The following is a 22,340-nucleotide window of genomic DNA, read 5'->3' as shown; positions in this document are numbered from 1 at the left end:
AAGCTTTGTGATAGTTTACCCAGGCAGCAAAAGATCAGCTACATTGGGAAGATGCAACACCGAAGATATGATTAATAACCTTTTAAATCTGAAGGGAGATCTAAAGGGATCCTCCCCACACACACACACACGATAGAAACAGGAAGCAGAAGCAGGGACCATTGTCAGAAGGAAAGAAGGTGACTATTCATTATTATTAAAAATGACTTAAATTCGAACTTGTTCGAATATAAAAAGTCAATTAATTGTCCATAATATTGCTATTTTATTTTTTTAAAGAAATGTTTGTTAAAAGAAAAGTCATGCTGCTGGTTGGATTTGAATACCCAACCTGTGGTTCAGAAGTCGGGAACATAGACCACAGTACCACCTGCAAGGTCACCTGAGGAATGGTGAAACAGCCCTACACATACAGTATCAACAGACATTGTAGAGCATGAACTATTGTGTTGCAGTATATGAATATAATTATATCGTTATTAATTTCTTTAGATACGCGATTCCATATTATATTCGCAGAAAAGCTTAAAACTACCACTTTTTATATACATTATTTCACATGTTAGTTAAAGACTTCGATGCTTAAAATGTTTAGGGAGAAATGGAATACTGGTGTGTATTTTTTCTTTAAAATACCCAGACCAGCCATATACTGTAATACTGTGTGTTTATGTTCCAAAATTTATATAGTTTATGGCCTTCACACGTGTTGTGCTCCTATTCTTTTTATGCTCAGCTACTAAGATTTTCTTTCAGTGGTAAAATTCCATGTAAATATTCTAAAACGGGCACAGTAAAGACATTTAAATCTTTCTACGACCGACCCACGCACCACGAGTGCCCCTGTCGGTCAACCAATCACGTACCACAGTATGACGCGCGATGACATAGCCAATTACCCACGGTACGTGTCTGTGCCGCGCACTTTGGGCTGCATCTGTAGGTAATTCCAGAAACAACTGTGGGAATAATGTTTATTGGGGTTTCTGTAGCTGTCAGAAAGGAAGCATTTGTGTTCACTATATTAAAAGTTTGGAGAGTGACAATCTCAATCCATTTCTGGCTGTTAACTATGGGCCTGTACCTAACAGTTAATGGCTGATGGGAGGCTCAGAATAAAGAATTCCTAGAATTACTTCTAAACCTTCTAATTTATAGTACCGTAATCTGTGGGTTTCATATTAATTTAGCTTTTATAAACTAGGAGGACATTTAGTTTGACAAGTTAATTTGTTTGCTAGTAGCTAAGTGAATTAAGGATGCTTTACAGTGGTAAGCGGTCATTCTTATCATTAATTTAGTAATGTTTATTGAAATAAAAATGCATAAGGTATCTAGGGTTGCTCACATCTCTACAATCCCTGAGGATACAATGTGGAAAGAATTAATAAAGAATTCTTAAAAATATTTGCTTTTATCAGGAACCATATTGAAAACAAATCTTACATTTCAATTGTAAAGAGGTTTAAAGCCTAGACTTTCTCCTTTGTGGTAGCAACATATACCTACTCTTGATACCAATTAAAGTGATTAAATATTCAGGGCAAGTAAAGTAGAACTACAGATCATTGTTTTCTCTTGCTAATCCCTAGATGACACCTAAGATCTTCCATGCAGTGTACAGCTTGATGCTGTAGGGAGAAAAGTATATCTCTTTTCTGTATATCTCAATGTGCCAATTATTTTATTTGTTACAGTGCCCTTCACAATGATTTGCCACAGAGTGATTTTTAAAGTGCTTAACACTATAACAATTATTTCAAAAACTGAGTAGTTCTGCAAAGTCAAAGACTGATATTCTTCTATTCTGGGTTTGTTGTACATCTGCAAAGGACTGCTGTGTCTTATTTTCCAGGCCACTAGAAGTTGTTTTATTGCCACAAGAACTGCTCTGACATAATCATATCTGGAAGCACCTTGTAAAACTGCCAGGTGGAGCTAATAAAGCTTAATATCTCATGTACAGCATTTGAGCTGTTGCCAGAAAAGCCCCGGTTTCGAATCCCGGTCACTGCTGAGGGACAATCTTTTTCCAATTGAGAATTTAAGTTGTATACTCTTTAGACTAATTTTAAACTGTGTATTACAGCATGTTAATCATTAAACATTAAAATGTCAATATGTTTTATAAAAGCAAGATTGCTCAGATGGATGAAAGTACACAACCTTCCACCTTCACCATAATTAATTTAATTATGCATAAATATATTTTGCGACAAAGTCTTCAACTTGGTAACTTACAGTAGGTTCTGGTTTTAATGTGCTTGTTCTAACATTATTAAGCTTATATTCTGTACTTCATAAAAAGTTATAATGTTTTATCCTTTTCTAAGAATACGTAGTAAGAACACCACTTGCTGCTATTGTAAAAAGATCAATGTTATAGTGATTTAACATCACTTGACAGTTATATTAATATGGAATCGTGTAACCAAGCAGCTAAAGTATCACAAGTGGGCGTTTTGGACATTCGTTTCTTTTTTAAAAAAACTTATATTGCCCTTCTAGTGGTATTGAGCACAGTAATTTAGCGAGCTGCACCCAGGCGGTTCAAAGCGCGATCAGAGCATTGCTTTCAGTTTGTTTCTCATATATCCGAATGCATAAAAATAGTCCACTATTATAGCTTATTGTGAACATAAGTCTGTTTCTGGTTTACATCCGAATTGAGAAAATCTATATTTTGTCTTAATCCAAAAGCATCAAGTAATTAACCAACAATTGAACTTGAAATTAAAAAAAATGTTTAACTGTACTATATTGTACACCGCCTGGAATTGAACCTGGTACATGAGCGTCATTCAATAGAGAACCACCTGGATGAATTATTATACTTGATGGGTTTGTGTTTAAGGATTTCTTCACAGAAATCTTTTCATTAAACAAGGAAGGGGGGAAGGATTATTTTTTACAATTGCCAGTAATCAGGGAACATCTTATCAACACGATGGGCAAATGATTTTTTTTAAATGAAATAAAAAAATAAGATACAATGACGTTCTCCTGCCTAACTCAAACATTGCATGACTTTAAAAGCCGTAAGCTTCCCTGGTGCGAAGTGATAATGCGGAAAATGTTTTTTTATTCTACTTGGAGGGTGAGCATTGAGTGAGCAGCAGGGCGTACAGTGAGATTAACATAGTGAGATTACTGAGATGCATAGTTATAGTAAATATGTTGACAAATAACTGAATTTTTATTTTCACAAGGCAAGATAAAATTGTATCCAGCTTTGAATTAGCTACGTAACCTTGCCCCTGTGAATTCTATGGGAAAGAGGTTTAGTGGGCAGTGTTACTCACAGTGTAGTGCCCATAGACTTTTAGTTTTAATACACGGTACAGTATAACAGTATAAAGTATGTTTTTTTTTTATTTTTGTAATCGCTATTCTTGCAAGTACATTTTGTATTCAGTTTGCTTCTGTGTGTTAGCTGGTGGGCAAACATTCGAGGTGAAAATTCCACAAGGAGTGTACCTTTAAAGTGGAGAAGACAGCACCAAACCTTTTCGGCTCTGTACTGTATGTCGCTCAAGCCATTTCTCTTTTTCATTTTAGTCATAGTCCCCCTTAGTCCCCCTTCCCCCTGCCTACCTGACTTGTTCCCATTTTTAACCATTCTGTGTCCGAATTGCAGCAGGTGAGAGACAGTAGGGTGAGACAGAAAAAAAGTGAACCCTGGTTTAATTTTAACCTTCATTTTTTAGTTTATAAGTTTGTATTTTACTTATTTTTTTATTGTCAGATTTAACATATGTTTGAACACAGTTTTGTAAATTAATGTTTTTACAACATGTGGAAGTGAAACAATTCATGACTATTAAAATTTATCACTGAATTTTAATACTAATTATTGATTACTAATAGTTTATGCACCTGACACCTGACTTTATTTAGATGTATATAAAATATTGAACTGTGACATAACATTCAGAAATACAATCAAAAATAGTCTGATATTTGTGTAGATGAAACATTTCTAAAATGTATTTTTTTTTAAATTAAAAACGATTAAAATGTATAATCTTTCCATGTGTAATGTCATTAGAATGTACAATAAGCCCCTGCTTTGTTTAACGATGGTTTCAAATATAAAACTAACTGGTGAGAAAGCTTTGTTAAATGATATTTAAAAGAAATATACATTTACATTTCATTATTATGTTTTAAAGGCAGACATGCTCAGTGCCATAAACACTGCAAGCTGCAGAACTGTCTCCTTACGGCACCCCTCTTCTCTGACTGAGCTCAGTGGGCAGTGCATTATTTTCTCAGCCACCTGCTAATTTTCTTCACACCATGGGAAGACAGGAGAATGTGATTGTACTGTATCTGTAGGAAATGCATGTTGCATTAACAAAATTAAAGTGTTTAAAATGTTTAATTAAGAAGTTAAAGAACTTACGGCCATACTTACGGAATACAAAGATTCTAGGCTGATATTTTTAACTATACCTATTTTTATGGGTTTTAAAACCACGACTCTATTTGAGGCACACACGTTATTGCGTCCTATTTTTGATTTTCTTTAAAATTAAAAGAATCGGTTGCCCATCGTGTCCCACAAAATTATGTTACATTTTTATGTTTTTGAGAGACTTCAGAAAGCTTCATTAAACTGATGCATAAAAAATATAGCATAATGCTGTATTTCTTGCATTAATAAAATATATATCCTCACGTTATGAAGTCACTTGCAGCTGGGATCTGCTTTATTCAAACTAAGGTTTCTAAAAATGCAACCAGGTACTAAATATTGTTTTTAATAAAACCTGTGAATTTTTAACTTTAAATCCTTAGGTTGCAGGCTGTGTCATTCACATTTTTATTTCATTATTAATATCACTTTACATTGAATATGTTATTATATATAAAAACCACAAAAAATGTTAATATAGTGTACATAATATTCACTATTTTTTATTTTTTTTTAAAGTCTTTGTTAGAAGAAAAACTTGTGCTCCAACCAGGTATTGAACTCATATTGCCTAGATAGAACCTCCTATGGGCAAACCCACTGTACCAACGGGCTGCTCAGAAATACAGCTGCGACGAGCAAATTAAAAAGGTTTCTAAAGTAATCATGTGGGAATGAGTCAGATTAAAAATAAAGCATTTTTACAAAGAAAGTGGATTACAGTAATACTACCAGCTATAAAATACATATATTAAGATCCTTAAATTAATACCGTTATTAATTTCTTAAGCGATTCCATATTATTGTAGCGTTCTCAGGTTCACGTGGGTATGTACCCTTGCTGCTGCCACCTCAGGTCAGCCCCCCACCGCTGGGGACTCGAACGCAGACCACTGGTGTCACTCAACAGGGACCCAGCCACTTGAGCTAAAGGGAAATCTCTCCTCAGCCTCGTGGCTGAGGTCCCTGCTATTCACAGGGAAGGGCGGTGACATCACCGCCCTGGTAAGCCGGCTCGCACAACCTCTAATGTCGGCTGTATGCATTACATTATATCCCTTATTTAGCAGATTCTAAAAAGTATGAGGTTTTTTACTGCGATAACAAGTGCGAGTATTCATAGAAAAGGTTAAAACATGGAATACAGAGGGAGTTTCAGAAATTATACAAAGGTTTGGAACACCCTGTCTCAAAAATAAACATTTAATAAATTGAAGTTTGTGTGGGTTCGGACCCCCGACCTCCAGCATTGAAGTCATATGCCAAAGCCATCACACCAACACTTCGCTTGACAGACTAATGCTATAGCAATTATAGGGCAGGCAAAAAGTTTCCAAGTAATTGCGGGTAAATGAGTCAAATTGATGCAGATGTTTACCACGAAAGTGTACTACTGTAATAATTTGATTTGAATATAATTATATCATTATTAATTTCTTTAGAGATGCGATTCCATATTATATTCCCTATTAAATACATTTTAAGAAGTATGCGTTTTTTTTACTGCGATAATGAAGTATATAAACTTAATATAATCAGAAGGTGCATGTAAAAACTTTTCCAAAATAACCACAGTACTGTATGTTACCAAATGAAAGACTGATGCTTTAAGAATTGATGCCTAAAGTGTTTTTGAAGAAAGTGGAAAACTGGTGTGTATTTTTTTATTTAAACTACCAATACCAGCCATATACAGTTTACATAATATGTTTATATTCCTAAATCGTTAATGACCTAAAAATATGTTACGCTCCTCTTCTTTTTATGCTCAGCTACTAGAATTTCCCTTTAGTTGTAAAATTCCATATTAATATTCAATATTCAGTGGATTTAAAATACACAGTAAAGAGATTAAATGAAGCAATCGTTTCACTAACAACCAATGCACCACTAGTGCCTGCGTGTCATTTTGCCCGGCCAATCACAGTCCTGCAGTGCTGAGGTTAAATGTGAAATGATTAAGTACTAACACAGGCTGATTTACATTTTCTTAAAAAGGTTTTTACTAGCAACTATCATAATAATTCATAGTTGTGTCAGTTTTTAAACCATAGACAGTTCTGTAGCAGCATGGCTTATTAATAATACAGGAATTAAGTTTGCTGCTCCCTTGCCAATCTCTCTCTCCCTAATCTCAGTGGTGCTGGACACAGAGAGGCAATTCCATGTGGTTCAGATTTAAGGTGTTTTTCTGTCTGATAGTTTCCTGATGAGAAAAAAATTATAGGGATTAGATTCTCCAGCCACCCTATTGAATAGATTCTATAGCCACCCTATTGAACTGGTGACAAAGCTCAGGGGATTAGGTCTGTGCAACTCTGTCTGCAACTGGCTGCTGGACTTTCTTATCGAGAGACCACAGGTGGTGCGGATAGGCAATAAAACATCAACACCACTCACCCTGAGCACTGGAACTCCACAAGGCTGCTGTCTGAGTCCAAGGTTGTACTCCCTATTTACTCACGACTGCACAGCAAGACACAGCAACAACCGCATCATTAAGTTTGCCGATGACACCACTATAATAGGCCTGATCAGTGATGATGACGAGTCCATTTACAGGGATGAAGTTGTACAGCTGCTTAGGTGGTGTCATAGCAATAACCTGGACTTGAACATAAAGAAAACGAAAGAGCTAATAGTGGACTTTCGGAGACACAGGCCACACACTCACAGCCCACTCAGTATTGATGGAACGGAAGTGGAAACAGTCACCAGCTTTAGGTTTTTGGGAATCCACATCTCTAAATATCTAACCTGGACTGTGAACACTGACTCTATCATGAAGAAGGCTCAGCAGCGCCTTTATTTCTTGAGGTGCCTCAAGCGATGGGGGATGCCAATACATGTGTTGGTGAACTTCTACCGCTGCACTATCGAGAGCGTCCTCACCAACGGGATCACCGTGTGGTATGGCAACACCTCTTCGTGAGAAAAAAAGGCACTGCAGAGAATGGTCAATATGGCCCAGAAGATCATCGGCTGCGGTCTCACCGAGATTAAACAGCTCTATGAGGACTGCTGCCGTGGTAGAATTCCACCCCGGGCATGAGCTCTTCACCCCACTGCCCTCAGGCAAGAGATATAAGAGCATACGGTCACTTACCACTAGATTCTTCAATAGCTTCTATCCACAAGCAGTGAGACTGGCGAACACATTTAGCCATCCCCCTCGGACCACACCTACACCATCACCATCTACCTCATTGTAATTTATTTATTGTACGTCTCCAGTCATTATTTACACGTCTGTATTGTTTACATTCAAACTGTCTGCATGTTTACTTGCACATTGTCTATTGTTTGTTTGTACATTGTCTTGATGCACTGTTTGCACTTTGTTTTGTTTTTTACACTTGTTTTACAAACGAGAGACTTTCTGTAAGTAAGAATTCCCTTGTACCAGTACCGGTTACATATGGCAATAAAGTTCAAGTTCAAGTTCAAGTTCAATAGTCATTTCTTTCTGGTAGATTCCAAGGGAGAGTCTCATCCCAAAGTGTTTACAACCTTAAGGTCAGAGAGCATTGTTACTCATCCTCCACTTTGATCAGCCATTCATGAACTGGTAGGGCAAGATAACCCCACGTGGGTCTTGAAAGCCCGCGAAACTTTCAACCAATGAATGACCAAAGTTCCTGCAGATAAATTCCTTCAAGGACATTCTCAGACTGAGTGGCAGGATTTTACCTTGTTCTAAGAGTCGAGACTGGAGGTCGCCCGCGCGTAACCAAAGGATTCGCCCGAGGTTAGCCCAACAGCAAGCCTCGTGAACCGCCGGTAACCCACCGAAAATGCTTGCCTGATCACCGAGTGAACTACGGTCAGAACTGTCGACAGCTGAATCTCAGTATTCAGGACTAGTGTTACATCTGGAACGAACCGGTCTTTTTCCTGTCTAAAGAGTGTGACTTGCTCAGACCTGCAGTCACTTTTCATGTGCACAAACTTTGCTAGTTCAGGCAGGACTAACTAGCCAGTCTTCAGAGAGTCACTGCAGGAATCTCTCCCTCCTTCTCCCACACCTCCAGCCACACCAGTACTGGCTGGCCCTGAGCCAAAGGATGACGATTGGACTCAGCAACAGCCTGTCACTGTACCTTTGTGTCTGCGGGAGATATGAATCCACATAAATTGGATGAGTATTTAACATTCTGCATTACATCTCGAGAATTCAATTGTTACCTCAACCCCAGTTGATGTCAGTTTAATTCCTATGAGTGATGTACTTGCTTTTGAGTATGGAGTGTAGAAGTTGTAATCAAAGCTCATTAACAAAACGGTATAAATGAACGGTATACTGAATGTATGTGTCTCTTGGTATTTGTAACTCTTCATGATTGAATATATACCTTTTGTATTCTGCTAACCCTCACTATAATATCTGTAATGTTTATAAGCACATTTTATGTATTAATAAATGTACTGTTGTGTATTAGTATCCGTGTGTGTGGTGCTTAGTTGTTCTGCAAGGTTGATTTCTAATTGCCATCGAAGAATCATTTTGTGAAATACTGCTACAATTAATAAATGTCCCAGTTAATGCACAAAACCCCTACAGTTCTGATCAGTTACTCATTGCATCCTTTGTAAATAACTAGGCAATTCAAAAAATATTTAAAGTTTCAACCCATCTGTCAAGCCACACATTTAAAAGGGCACTATGTACTAAGTTTACTTCAGCAGTTAATAAGATATCTATAAAACAACATTGGAAACACTACCATATCACACATACAGACTTCAGTAAAATGTAAAAACTATAACTAGGCAATTGAAAGAAAGTTTAATGTCTTAACCCAAATTATGCTTTGGTATAGTGGTTAAGTGCTTGCTACTCAGAAGGTCCAAGGTTATATTCACATTTCCGATAATGTTATATATCACAATATGTCAAAAATTAAACTAAGAAAAAAGTGAGGGAATTTAAAGATGCCCTTAAAAAGATATCGCAGTTTAGTTTTTTTGTTAATATACAGCACTTAGTTTTAAATACAAATTGTATGTTTTTAATATATAAAATTTAAAATCTAAATGAGATTTTACATACATGTTTTTTGCTGCCATACTAATATTATTATATTCATTTTTTAAATTATTTGGCTTCATCAGAGTTTTTAGAAAAATTTGATGGTAATACAAGAGATCAACAAATGGACTGGCACTGAAGGGACTATTTTGTACCTTGGCGGAGCATTCTGTCCTCACGGAAGTGGAGGGATACTGAGTGTGACCTTTTATTTTCACTCTCTGTCAATATATGTTCCCAGTAGTCACTGTTTACCTTAGGAACTCCAATTCGCATGAACCTCACAGACCTATTTCCTGGAGTCTGCGTCTACTGGTTACTAATGCACCTTACTGTGAGGCAAGTTGCAGTACGTGACACATTCATTCAAATGAGTACTCAAAAGCTTTGTTTTTATCTGGCCTTTTAAATATGAAGATTTTAAAGTCACTATGTCCAATATTTTTTATACTTAAAATCCTAAATAAAAAATAATTCTTCAATGTTGACATGAAATTAATATACTATATTGTTTTTATTAATTTAATCACAGTACATTAAATATTCACTTTACCTTCATAATCTCGAAGCCCATATTGGTACAGGGGACATATCGGATGTTAAATTGGGGAAATGGATACAATAACTTCAGCCCCAACCCCCACCCTCGGACAGACTTTGAAAGGTATATCCAATCAAAAGGGTGTAGTGTTGCAGAGTTCAGCGCATTTGTAAGTTAATGAGAGGCTATGAACTGCAGCGGCCTTACATCCTGCTCCTGTGTCCATGTCAGTGGTTTTAAAAATAAATCAAATTCCAGTAACTACAGAACATCTTTTTATGTTTCAGCTAATTTAGACAAATAGAAAGTCAAGACCTTAAGATCTGATATGAAAGTAGGTGTTGGAATTGTTGAGTTTTTCTAATTTCCCTGAGAGGAGGGTCGAACAGTAGTTGTAAACACATTCTTATGTGTTAACACAAACTCATCTGCTGACACAGCCACTTGTAAGAGCAAGGTACACTGTAACCTTCTGCTCAATGCAATAAGCTACAATACCGTCAAATAGATTTTAAATTCTTCAAGGAAAATTAGCTGTTTATGTTTGCCAAAATCAGCTACTTTGCAAGCAGTACACGACTTCTCAAAAGGTATCCTTTGCAGACTCAACAGAGGTTTTATTTTTTTTAGAATTTCAAAATCTTTGTCGGTATGCCTCAGTGGCTATTTAGATAGATAGATACTTTATTGATCCCATGAGGGAAATTGCAGTGCTACAACAGCTTATCACAGTCAACACATCACAGTGGAATGAAATGATACAATAAGACAACAATACAATACAGTCAGTAGTAATTTATAGTATAAGTAAAACAAAACATCCTTGATCAAACCAAATCATTCTTTTCTGTATACGAGACTATGACTGGTAAAGGGGGGGGGGGGGTGGGTTGGCCAGAACACTGTGTTTAACACCCCTTCTTTTTTCAAGAAATACCCTGGGATTTTCATTGACCATGGAGAGGACCTCAATCTCATCTGAAAAACGGTGCCTTTGTTTAAAGTGTATACATAGTCTTCTCTCCCTCACTATCCAGGGGCATAAGGAATTACACTGACCTACTGGTCCCACTAACATCTCTTTTAGCTTTCCCAGGAGGTCTCTCATCCATGTGCTGGCCAGGCTCATACCTGCTTAGCTTCAGGGGATTGCTAGTTGTGAGTGTCTGGGTCGTATAACTGCAATTATGTTCAAGGCTGTCCACAGCCTAATTTTGGCCCGAGTTATTCATACTGCTTCTTTTTTAATCAGCCTGCATCATCTTTCAATAACATTTCTGAAGTCTCCAAAGGGAGGCTTCTCTGTGAGTCTGCACCTGGAACTCAGCTTGCAATTCGCCCTTGAACCTCAGTACCACAGCATAACCGTTACTGTACAGTTCATCTAGAGATACAAGCAGCAAAAACACTACTTTCAACAACACATTCAGTGATTAAAGGTGGTGCAACTCCGTTATCACATAAAATGGTATGGTCTATATATAATGGAACATATTTCATTCACAATTTGTACTTTTAAAATTTCGGCTATGTGAATCGAATACATGAATAAAGACTACAGTTTATGAAGTCCCACACTTGCGAATCACAGATTGCCTAAGTTAATGATCGGTATACTATATAAAAATACTGCACATTTAAAGCCAATACAGTACAGAATATATTTTTTATAATCATTTTTTTTAATTGTCCATGATTACTTGCTGCTGAAATTTGCATTAAGACAAAGACAAAAAGATATTTCAAAATAAAAAGATTGACAAAATATAAATTATTAAAATGCAGATGTGAACCTGAAAGAAGCACATTGGGCTATTTTTATATATTCAACTGAGTTACTGAGTTTTTTTATATAGCCCTGTTTAAAATTAATTTAATATTTAACATACTGTAGTATACACTATAAAATTTATAAAAGTTGAAACAGTATACAACTTCACTTCTATAAGGGGCTCAGCATTGACCTGTATTCAAAACCAGGTATTTTCTGGTGACAGTCCAAATGCTTCCACATGCCACATTAAGCATTTACTGCGCCACCTGGTGGTTTTACAAAGGAGTGCAGTCCTGCAATAGAACAATTTTTTTAAAGCTTCCACTGGATTTTGCTGCATTATTCACCATGCTTTCTGAATGGCTGGATCTCTATGTAGGTAATACAACTTTATTATGTTGCCATAGAAATATATTTGTATGTTAGGTTTGTTAGTAGAAAATTATGTTTGGAAAAAAGTCTAAAAATACCTATTAGTATTGTTGAAAGTACTATATACTTAATTTATCAAAACATCTGTCAAAATTAAGTTCCTTTGCATTCAAAATGTCAGTCATTCTATGAATGCAGTGAGCAGTGAAAAATCCTTTTTGCTTATTCCATTTGAAATGAAATCACTTTTAACAAATAATAAAGGAGGAAGAATAAATATAAGTCATTCATTGTCATTTATGTAAAATGAGAGCTTTGAAAATACAGTTAGTAGATATTTATTTAGCTCAGAAATATTATTTTGTTTAGATCAGGTTAATGATGAGCAAAAATCTTCTTGTTAAATGATTAGAGCCACAATAATAAACAAAAAACAGCCAACAGTTACTGGGCATTCACATCGAGATCATTAGCCAGCCTTCAAAGGATGGAATAGCACCATTAATGGGTTAGATTACAGGGTAAACAGGACACTGAAGAACAGTGGTGTAACAAGACAGACAGACAAAGAGAAGAAGAGAATAATTGTCATGTCAGTTGTTATTATCATCTTAAGTCATCCTTCATTTCCTCCAAATGTTGAACCATTTGAGAACCCTTGTTTTAATCAGTCTTTGAAGACCAAATTCTGGTTAATAGGAATGAGAGTGGGTTGATAACCTAGTGAGCAGAGGAAGGGAGAGAGACCTGTGGAGGAGGAGGTAAGAGAATTATTGGCATTTTCTGCCCAGGGAAGTAGTGATGACCAGTCATCCTGCGAGTTGGAGGTGAAGGCTCTCAAAAAGGTAAGGAGGCTTTGGTTGGTCCGTTCCACCTGACCATTGGCCTCAGGATGATAACCCGAAGTCAGAGATACATGGGTCCCTAAAGCTTGGCAGAACGCTTTCCAAAAGGCCGAGACAAATTGAGGTCCCCTGTCTGAGACCACATCGTTGGGCAACCCATGTATCCGAACGACCTGTTGCACAAACAGTGATGCCATGTAATCCGTCCAGGTGCAATCGGGGATCCATCTTTAGGCTCGGTATTCTGTTAGGAATCCCTGGTGAGAAGATACACGGATCCTGTGCAGACGCAGGCACGGGTGATAGATGAGGTAAGGTCGTAGTAAAAAGGCGAAAGGCAAGTCGTAATCCAGGAAGTTCACCGGTAGCAGACAGTCCGAGTCGAGAGGCGAGGTGCAAAGTCGAAAAGGCAGAAGGGGAATCCAAAAACCAGAATAAACGAGGTACGGGGAAAAACGCCAGGTAGAGCTCTCAAGGAGTAGACTCAATACCGAGCAGTGGGAAGCAGGTGAAGATGGTTTAAATAGCAGTGTGCACCGCAATGAGTGTGCGCAGGTGGTTTAACTCGTGCGGCGGCGTTTGTTAATAATCACCTGCTGCTGGGTCTGATTAGCTCAAATATAAATTAATAATATAAATTATTAAAATGCAGATGTGAACCTGAAAGAAGCACATTGGGCTATTTTTATATATTCAACTGAGTTACTGAGTTTTTTTATATAGCCCTGTTTAAAATTAATTTAATATTTAACATACTGTAGTATACACTATAAAATTTATAAAAGTTGAAACAGTATACAACTTCACTTCTATAAGGGGCTCAGCATTGACCTGTATTCAAAACCAGGTATTTTCTGGTGACAGTCCAAATGCTTCCACATGCCACATTAAGCATTTACTGCGCCACCTGGTGGTTTTACAAAGGAGTGCAGTCCTGCAATAGAACAATTTTTTTAAAGCTTCCACTGGATTTTGCTGCATTATTCACCATGCTTTCTGAATGGCTGGATCTCTATGTAGGTAATACAACTTTATTATGTTGCCATAGAAATATATTTGTATGTTAGGTTTGTTAGTAGAAAATTATGTTTGGAAAAAAGTCTAAAAATACCTATTAGTATTGTTGAAAGTACTATATACTTAATTTATCAAAACATCTGTCAAAATTAAGTTCCTTTGCATTCAAAATGTCAGTCATTCTATGAATGCAGTGAGCAGTGAAAAATCCTTTTTGCTTATTCCATTTGAAATGAAATCACTTTTAACAAATAATAAAGGAGGAAGAATAAATATAAGTCATTCATTGTCTTTTATGTAAAATGAGAGCTTTGAAAATACAGTTAGTAGATATTTATTTAGCTCAGAAATATTATTTTGTTTAGATCAGGTTAATGATGAGCAAAAATCTTCTTGTTAAATGATTAGAGCCACAATAATAAACAAAAAACAGCCAACAGTTACTGGGCATTCACATCGAGATCATTAGCCAGCCTTCAAAGGATGGAATAGCACCATTAATGGGTTAGATTACAGGGTAAACAGGACACTGAAGAACAGTGGTGTAACAAGACAGACAGACAAAGAGAAGAAGAGAATAATTGTCATGTCAGTTGTTATTATCATCTTAAGTCATCCTTCATTTCCTCCAAATGTTGAACCATTTGAGAACCCTTGTTTTAATCAGTCTTTGAAGACCAAATTCTGGTTAATAGTCTGTTAGGAATCCCTGGTGAGAAGATACACGGATCCTGTGCAGACGCAGGCACAGGTGATAGATGAGGCAAGGTCGTAGTAAAAAGGCGAAAGGCAAGTCGTAATCCAGGAAGTTCACCGGTAGCAGACAGTCCGAGTCGAGAGGCGAGGTGCAAAGTCGAAAAGGCAGAAGGGGAATCCAAAAACCAGAATAAACGAGGTACGGGGAAAAACGCCAGGTAGAGCTCTCAAGGAGTAGACTCAATACCGAGCAGTGGGAAGCAGGTGAAGATGGTTTAAATAGCAGTGCGCACCGCAATGAGTGTGCGCAGGTGGTTTAACTCGTGCAGCGGCGTTTGTTAATAATCACCCGCTGCTGGGTCTGATTAGCTCGCTTACGCTTTGGTCTTGACTGCCTGGTGGTCGTGACAATACCCCCCCCTTCACGGGCGGCTCCCGACGCCCGAGACGGCCGATCGGGATAGTCCCTGTGGAAGTCTCCAATTAGCGCAGGGTCCAAAATATCCCTCTCCGGAACCCAGGATCTTTCTTCAGGGCCATAACCCTCCCAGTCAACCAGATACTGAAGGGTACCGCGGTTCCATCTAGAGTCGAGGATCTTGTGGACTGTATATGCCTGGTGCCCCCGAATGCGACGCGGGGGTGGCGGGCGACGTTGGGGAGCCGCCAGAGGTGAGCGGTAGAAGGGTTTCAGGAGGGAGACGTGGAAAGACGGGTGGATTTTAAGGGTGGGGGGAAGTGCAAGACGGAAGGTAACTGGGGTGATCCGGGAGAGTATCCTGAAGGGGCCGATATACCTAGGCCCGAGCTTCTTGGAAGGCAGGTGTAGAGGTAGGTTCCTTGTTGAAAGCCAAACAAACTGGCCTCTGCGAAAACGGGGGGCTGGTCTGCGGTGTCGGTTTGCGAATTTGGCCTGGCGCTGGGATGACTTGGTGAGAGCTGTCCTCGCCATTCTCCAGGTCCTGCGCAGCTTGGAAATATATTGACGCACCGACGGCACCGCCGTGTCCGGAGGGTTGGCAGGAATGAGAGTGGGTTGATAACCTAGTGAGCAGAGGAAGGGAGAGAGACCTGTGGAGGAGGAGGTAAGAGAATTATTGGCATTTTCTGCCCAGGGAAGTAGTGATGACCAGTCATCCTGCGAGTTGGAGGTGAAGGCTCTCAAAAAGGTAAGGAGGCTTTGGTTGGTCCGTTCCACCTGACCATTGGCCTCAGGATGATAACCCGAAGTCAGAGATACATGGGTCCCTAAAGCTTGGCAGAACGCTTTCCAAAAGGCCGAGACAAATTGAGGTCCCCTGTCTGAGACCACATCGTTGGGCAACCCATGTATCCGAACGACCTGTTGCACAAACAGTGATGCCATGTAATCCGTCCAGGTGCAATCGGGGATCCATCTTTAGGCTCGGTATTCTGTTAGGAATCCCTGGTGAGAAGATACACGGATCCTGTGCAGACGCAGGCACGGGTGATAGATGAGGTAAGGTCGTAGTAAAAAGGCGAAAGGCAAGTCGTAATCCAGGAAGTTCACCGGTAGCAGACAGTCCGAGTCGAGAGGCGAGGTGCAAAGTCGAAAAGGCAGAAGGGGAATCCAAAAACCAGAATAAACGAGGTACGGGGAAAAACGCCAGGTAGAGCTCTCAAGGAGTAGACTCAATACCGAGCAGTGGGAAGCAGGTGAAGATGGTTTAAATAGCAGTGTGCACCGCAATGAGTGTGCGCAGGTGGTTTAACTCGTGCGGCGGCGTTTGTTAATAATCACCTGCTGCTGGGTCTGATTAGCTCGCTTACGCTTTGGTCTTGACTGCCTGGTGGTCGTGACATAATCCAAGCATTACAATAAGAGAGCTTGCTGACTTAATTTAGGACTTTCCTATATTGTAGAATCCTCAAGCTAAAAAATATCTGTCATGACACATCCATCATACTGTAATTGCTGGCTAGCTGTGTTATTTATTGTTAATAAATATTTATTCTTGTTCAAGTTTGAACCTGATTTGTTACTCTATCACCAGAGTGGTGCTTGAAAATAAAAAAACACAGATTTTATGTAACGCTCAATTATAATCTTAACCCCCTGGTTTGTTATAATACAGTGCCTTGCAAAATTACTCTTTAAAAAAATCTTTCAAATGTTGCTGAATTACAAATGATACTTACGCATGTTTTTTTCTGTCAAACATCAAAAACAGTTTATGCTGCTTGTGTAAGTATTCAGAGCCTTGTGCACTGGTAGCTCTCAATTTACACAGGTGAAAGAAATTGCCGTAACAAGGATATACAATAATTGTCTTACAATTGGTCTCTATCTGGGCCAATGAAGTGACTGGCACATATACTGGATAAAAACATCAATGTGTTTAGGCATCAATGGTCAGGCAGTGAAACTGAAGGATGAGATAAAGTGATAATTTTGCATATATTAGGAAACAGGGTACAAAAGTATATCCAAACACTTAAATGTATATTGTGTAGAAAAATATAAGGGTTTGGGTATCCCAGTGAGCACTGTTGGCTCTATAATCAAGAAGTGGAAGCTGCATCATGCCAAACAGACACTACCTAGAAAAGGTAGTTTATCAAAACAACATCAGAACCAGTGAAACCACTGAGTGGTCAACAATCTCTTTAAAAGATCTACAGAGTTTACTGGCTGAGAGTCAAGTAAAGGTGACTGATTGACTGATGTGTAAAACAGTGTCCTGGTGGAGGCCACATTACTCTCACTCTGTGCTGTTCATCCTTGGAAGAAACCTGATGCAGTCCTTATCTCCTTATTCTTTACACATGTAACATAAACCCTTCCTTACTAAGTAAATATAATGGGAATCGTAGGACATTTATATATAAAGTCGAATATGTGGAAGCTAAATCTTGCATAACCTGGGTGTACAAAGTTGCAGTGAGCCAGAATCTAAATCAACAGATAAACATGACAGGAAACACCTGAGATCCCATCCAATACAGGGCACATATCCATGCATGCAGGGGACAATTCAGAGACATCATTTAACCTAGTCTATGTACTGTGGGAGGAAAGCAAAGCATTCACTGAAGTCCCACTCAGTCACGGGTGAAAGCTCTGTTTAGGAAATAATGCAATTAAATCCAAGACCTTAAGAGCTGTGAGACAGCAGTGCTAACATCTATAGCCAAAAAATTGTTGTTTCAAAATGATAACATTCTGCTAAAATGTTTATCTGAAAGTTATTAATAGTGATACCTGATGTAAAACACACTTAATTTGTATTATCAAAATTAGATTATTTATTTTACTGAGTCAAGAAAAAGTATATGAAAAATATTATTGTTCCAATGAGCATGAATAATTATTAGCCTTTGCTATTCTTTGGGAAATCAATTTAAAAAAATTCAAAATAGATAATTATCTTTGTAAACTGTACTGGATACTCTTAGAACATGCTTACCTTTATATCTGGACAGACTGTTTTTATTTAACTGATTTTTGACTGATTTATTCTTTTATTATTTTTCTAGATGTAGAAGATTACCAGCCGCCAATATGGAAATCGTACTGTGAGTATTAAATATATGTCATTCCAAGTAATAATAATCATAGAAATCTGCAAATAAACACTGATATATATTAGTTTGAGGGAAACTGGTAAAGGTTCCTAAGGAAAAAAAAATAGAAAATAACAATTAACAAAAATATCTACCTTTAAGATGCTGGTTTTTAGAGCTTTATTGTCCCTATTAAAAGCTGTGTATGTTCTACTCATACTGCCAAAAGTACACATATTCAGCTAAAGTTAATCCTAGTTTAATTTTGGATTGGTGTTTTTATAAATAGGATGCCTTATATTTAATAAGTGCTTCATTGCTTTCAAAAAGCTGTCTGAAATGCATTTTTGCAGTTTTTCAAAGTTACTCCATTATGGGATAAAGACATCAGAGTTCTCAGTAATTTTCAGCCTAAAATGGATGAAGACACTATATTTATGAGGGTGACCATGTTTTATATTGCATTATGATTTCATTACTTAAAAGTCATTTTGGTTGTGCAAAAAGCAATGTTTAAGTAATGCAGTATCCACACAAATAGTATTTTTTCTATGTCTGGCTTAATTGTTTAATTTTCTCTCTGTTAAATATGTGCATATGTTAGATTAGTAATGATAGTTTACAGACTATTGATTACAACTTTAAATGGGGCTAAGCATTATCAATTTATCACCAAATATGGAGAATCCTGTACAAGAGGCATGAAAGAATATGTTTTAAAGCAACATAGAAATGCTTAAAGCTATGGTTATTCACATTAGAGCATACATCCAAAAGTGGAAATGCCACAAGAAATATTTAAATTGGATATTAGACATTTTCTTCAACTAAGAGAATACACTAAATCAGCCATAATTAAGTGCAACTAATATATATGTATTTTTGAAAAACTCCAACATTTTTACATCCCTTTTGAAAATATTTTGGGGTGAAATTGATAGGATGAAGACATCAAATTCTGCATAAGGTTTTATGAGGCCACCCTCAAGGGTTCCCAGAGCTCTCCAGACCTCTCCAAGCCTCCGCAAAATGTAAAAATGTGTTATAGCCAGTCAAACCCTAGTTTTATGAGCAGATTGTATTTGGGATATTAACGTCTGTCACCTCAGATATTATACTTTGCCTTAAAATCACAATCCACTGTTTTTATTTATGGTCTTCACTCTGCATAGGATTGTCTCACCTGTGTACACCTTATGGATGGACCCCTATTTGAGTGCAGGTGGCAATGGAACACCCTAGAATCTGAAGAGCTAGGCAATAAGAGCTCTAATAAACCCCTTTTTTAACTTAACTAATTTTTGCATCAAAGGCAACAAGACCTGCTAACAACAACAATAATAATAATACAAACAAATGTGGTGCAAATGTGGTGCAAGAAGATTGATATCTCAAGGTAGTTTTTAAGTTTAAAAAAATAAAAATCAGACTTCACACCCCAATGTCTTTGTGGCACAGGAAGGGCGTATTCTGATTACAAATACTGCAATATGACAAAAATTAGAGCATTTACAAGATAATGTAAAGCTATAAAAAAGGTTGATAATCAACAATCAATTATCTGCATCATGCTTGTCTTGGAAGACAGGACCTGGGCTTACCTAAGAAGGTTTGGCATTCCTAAACTTACAGTAATACTGATATAAATAAGTTGGGATTTCATTGAATTCGTATTTTTAAAAATCTGTGAATCTTCAGCACAACTGCCACAGTATGGTGACCAAGATATTTTACGGGACACTTGGCGCTTCAGTACCAATTGCCTCGGTTCACAAAGAGCGAAAGGTAAGCAAATACTTAAGGCTTCATTATATGATTATAGTATATATTACAGAGTATCATTGCTCTATTGATTTATACATTATATTTTTTTAATATTTCTTCTAGCCTGTTCTTCGGGAAAATACTCAAAGCCATCTTGCAGGATCATCAGGACAATAAGAAAGAAAGCGAAAAGATGGATAACGATGGATAAACAGAAAACTTTTTTTTAACTCTGTTCTAAAGAAACAGTATAATAGGACATTCTTCCTACATGTCTTCTTTTATGTGTCATAGGCTGTGGGTGTCAGCTGGATTGAAATTGGTACTGGATAGAACTTCTGTGTTTCAGGTTACAAGTCTTGTCCAGCACTGTCAGTTTCTTGTCATTTTATTGGTGTTCTTTTAAATTTCATGAAAATACTTTTATCATAGTTTCATTTATTTTGCATTATGTCACCACTTTTATTCGTAACGCAGTCACTTAACAGAGGGGTTGTTCTGATTAGTTTATTTTCCAAAACACCAACTTGAGCACCTGTAAAAGGGATGTACCAAAGATTTTACAGAGATTTAACAACAGATCAAAGTGTAAAAATCTTTGTCATCTTTCAGTGTTCTCGCAAAAAATTGATGTCTGGGTTTTTAGACGGCTTGTGATCTACTTGTTAGAACAAGGTATGGAAATACTGTATATAATGCCTCTCAGGTAAGACTAAAGGTAAGGAATTGACTTGTCTGTTTCCACTGAATAGATCTTTTATTAACAATCTTAATGAAAAGAGGAATGCAAAGCTGCTAAAAATTATAACAGCCAGGCGAAGGTTCAGGGAAAGTAGCTGCGGTTAACTTTCTATTTAAACCTCGAGCTCTCGAGTATTTATGTCTAGGCTTTTGAGTTCCTAAAGTCTCAAGTTCAATCCTCTTTGTTCATTCACTTTTGCCACCTGGCAATGTTTCAACTTCTGCTTTGCAGCCACTGCCGGCGTCACTCTGCGTCAAGCAGTACTCTCAAAAAGCTCCTAAATTTCTTTTTGTCTAATGCATCCCTACTCTTCCACAATGCAATCATGCGGACCTTTTCTTCTTCTTTGTGAACCAGCAGAACCAGTCCTGCCTTCTTAATACCTTGACTCAATAAATCACTTGCATTTCTGTACTCTCTCTCTCACACTATAGCTAATCTCAACTGTCTGGATAAAAGTGAAGGTGCCTCTCTTTGACCCTGCCTCCAACTCCAGTGCCTTCCCTCTTCCCCACTCCTTCTGCTGCACTTGACTTCACTCCGGGAGCAGCCCTAGCTTTTGGGGGCTCCAGGCAAGATCTTGGAAAGGGGCCCCTCCAGTGTATTTGTGCATACACTTGTAATGACAAGGCATATTATTTCACTTAGAATTAAGTGTTATTAAAGATTTCTAACGATCTTTATGTGGCTTGACCAAGTAGCCTGGTGCTGTCTGTGGATGGCACAAGAATGTGGCTAAAGAGGTTAAGAGACATCATAAAGCTGTATCAGGCTGAAGAGTTTAAAGATGTATAGCACAGATGGACTCCAGCAAGTCTCCAGGCAGGATTATCCCTAGAACCACAGTACAAAGATCACTGTCCATCCCCAAAGGAAAATCCACAAATTGTGGATCTGTAGGGTGGGCACCAGCACCATACCTTGATGGGATCTCAGCCAGCCACCAACCTGTGATGTTGCTCCATATAAACTGTATCCCAATACATCTTTGCCGATTAATCACTGGCTCTCTCAATCTCTCCATCTAAACTGGCAAACTTTTACAATCATGTGACAGTAAACAGTCCAAGTCAGGTCAAAAGAGTGAGTCAGTAAAGTATAGAATTCTGTCCAAGATATTCTTCCTAAAAAATCTACTGTTATTTTCACCTGATTAATGAAATTAGAATTTCGGACCCTTTCTTTTTATTTGAATATCGAAGCATATTCTAAACAAAAGTATAGCATAGAATGAACGAAGTTACCCTTTTGTCTACCTTGTGGCCCCCAAGAAGACAAAATGTGTACAGACTGTTTTAAAGACTAAAGTCATTAAGACTCAAGACCTTTGGCAGAGCTGCCTGAGCCCAAACACAGCTAGTTTTGGAAACCCAGCCCAGCCTCTTTTTTACCAGTGCAAGGTATCATCAAGGACATTTTGACAATGGATCTTTGAGTATTACATTTATTGTTCACATTATAATTCTTGAGAACCGAAACATTATCTTAAATGCATGTGTATGTTTAGTTCATGATAGTAAATCCATATTTGCTTGTGTCTGAGAATATAAATGTGATGTGACTGATAGACCTGTAAAATGACTGTAGTTGATGTGTATTTAATTATGATTTTTTTACC

At 37.7% G+C, this 22,340-nt stretch overlaps 1 protein-coding gene across 2 annotated transcripts in view; it reads left to right on the top strand.

Annotated features, from left to right (window-relative positions):
• The window catches only part of chn2 (chimerin 2), a 127,368-nt gene that overhangs the window by 49,335 nt on the left and 55,693 nt on the right, over nucleotides 1–22,340 (top strand). For both annotated transcript variants that reach the window (XM_006635808.3, XM_015357548.2), the window contains exon 2: nucleotides 18,190–18,228. In XM_006635808.3, coding sequence (XP_006635871.2) covers nucleotides 18,190–18,228 — 39 coding nt within the window. The remainder of the gene's footprint in view (nucleotides 1–18,189; nucleotides 18,229–22,340) is intronic.

This window comes from Lepisosteus oculatus, chromosome 10 (assembly GCF_040954835.1).
Source record: "Lepisosteus oculatus isolate fLepOcu1 chromosome 10, fLepOcu1.hap2, whole genome shotgun sequence".
NCBI lineage: Eukaryota > Metazoa > Chordata > Actinopteri > Semionotiformes > Lepisosteidae > Lepisosteus > Lepisosteus oculatus.
Note: the sequence above shows the minus strand (reverse complement) of the source record. Positions and strands in the feature narration are given on the sequence as shown.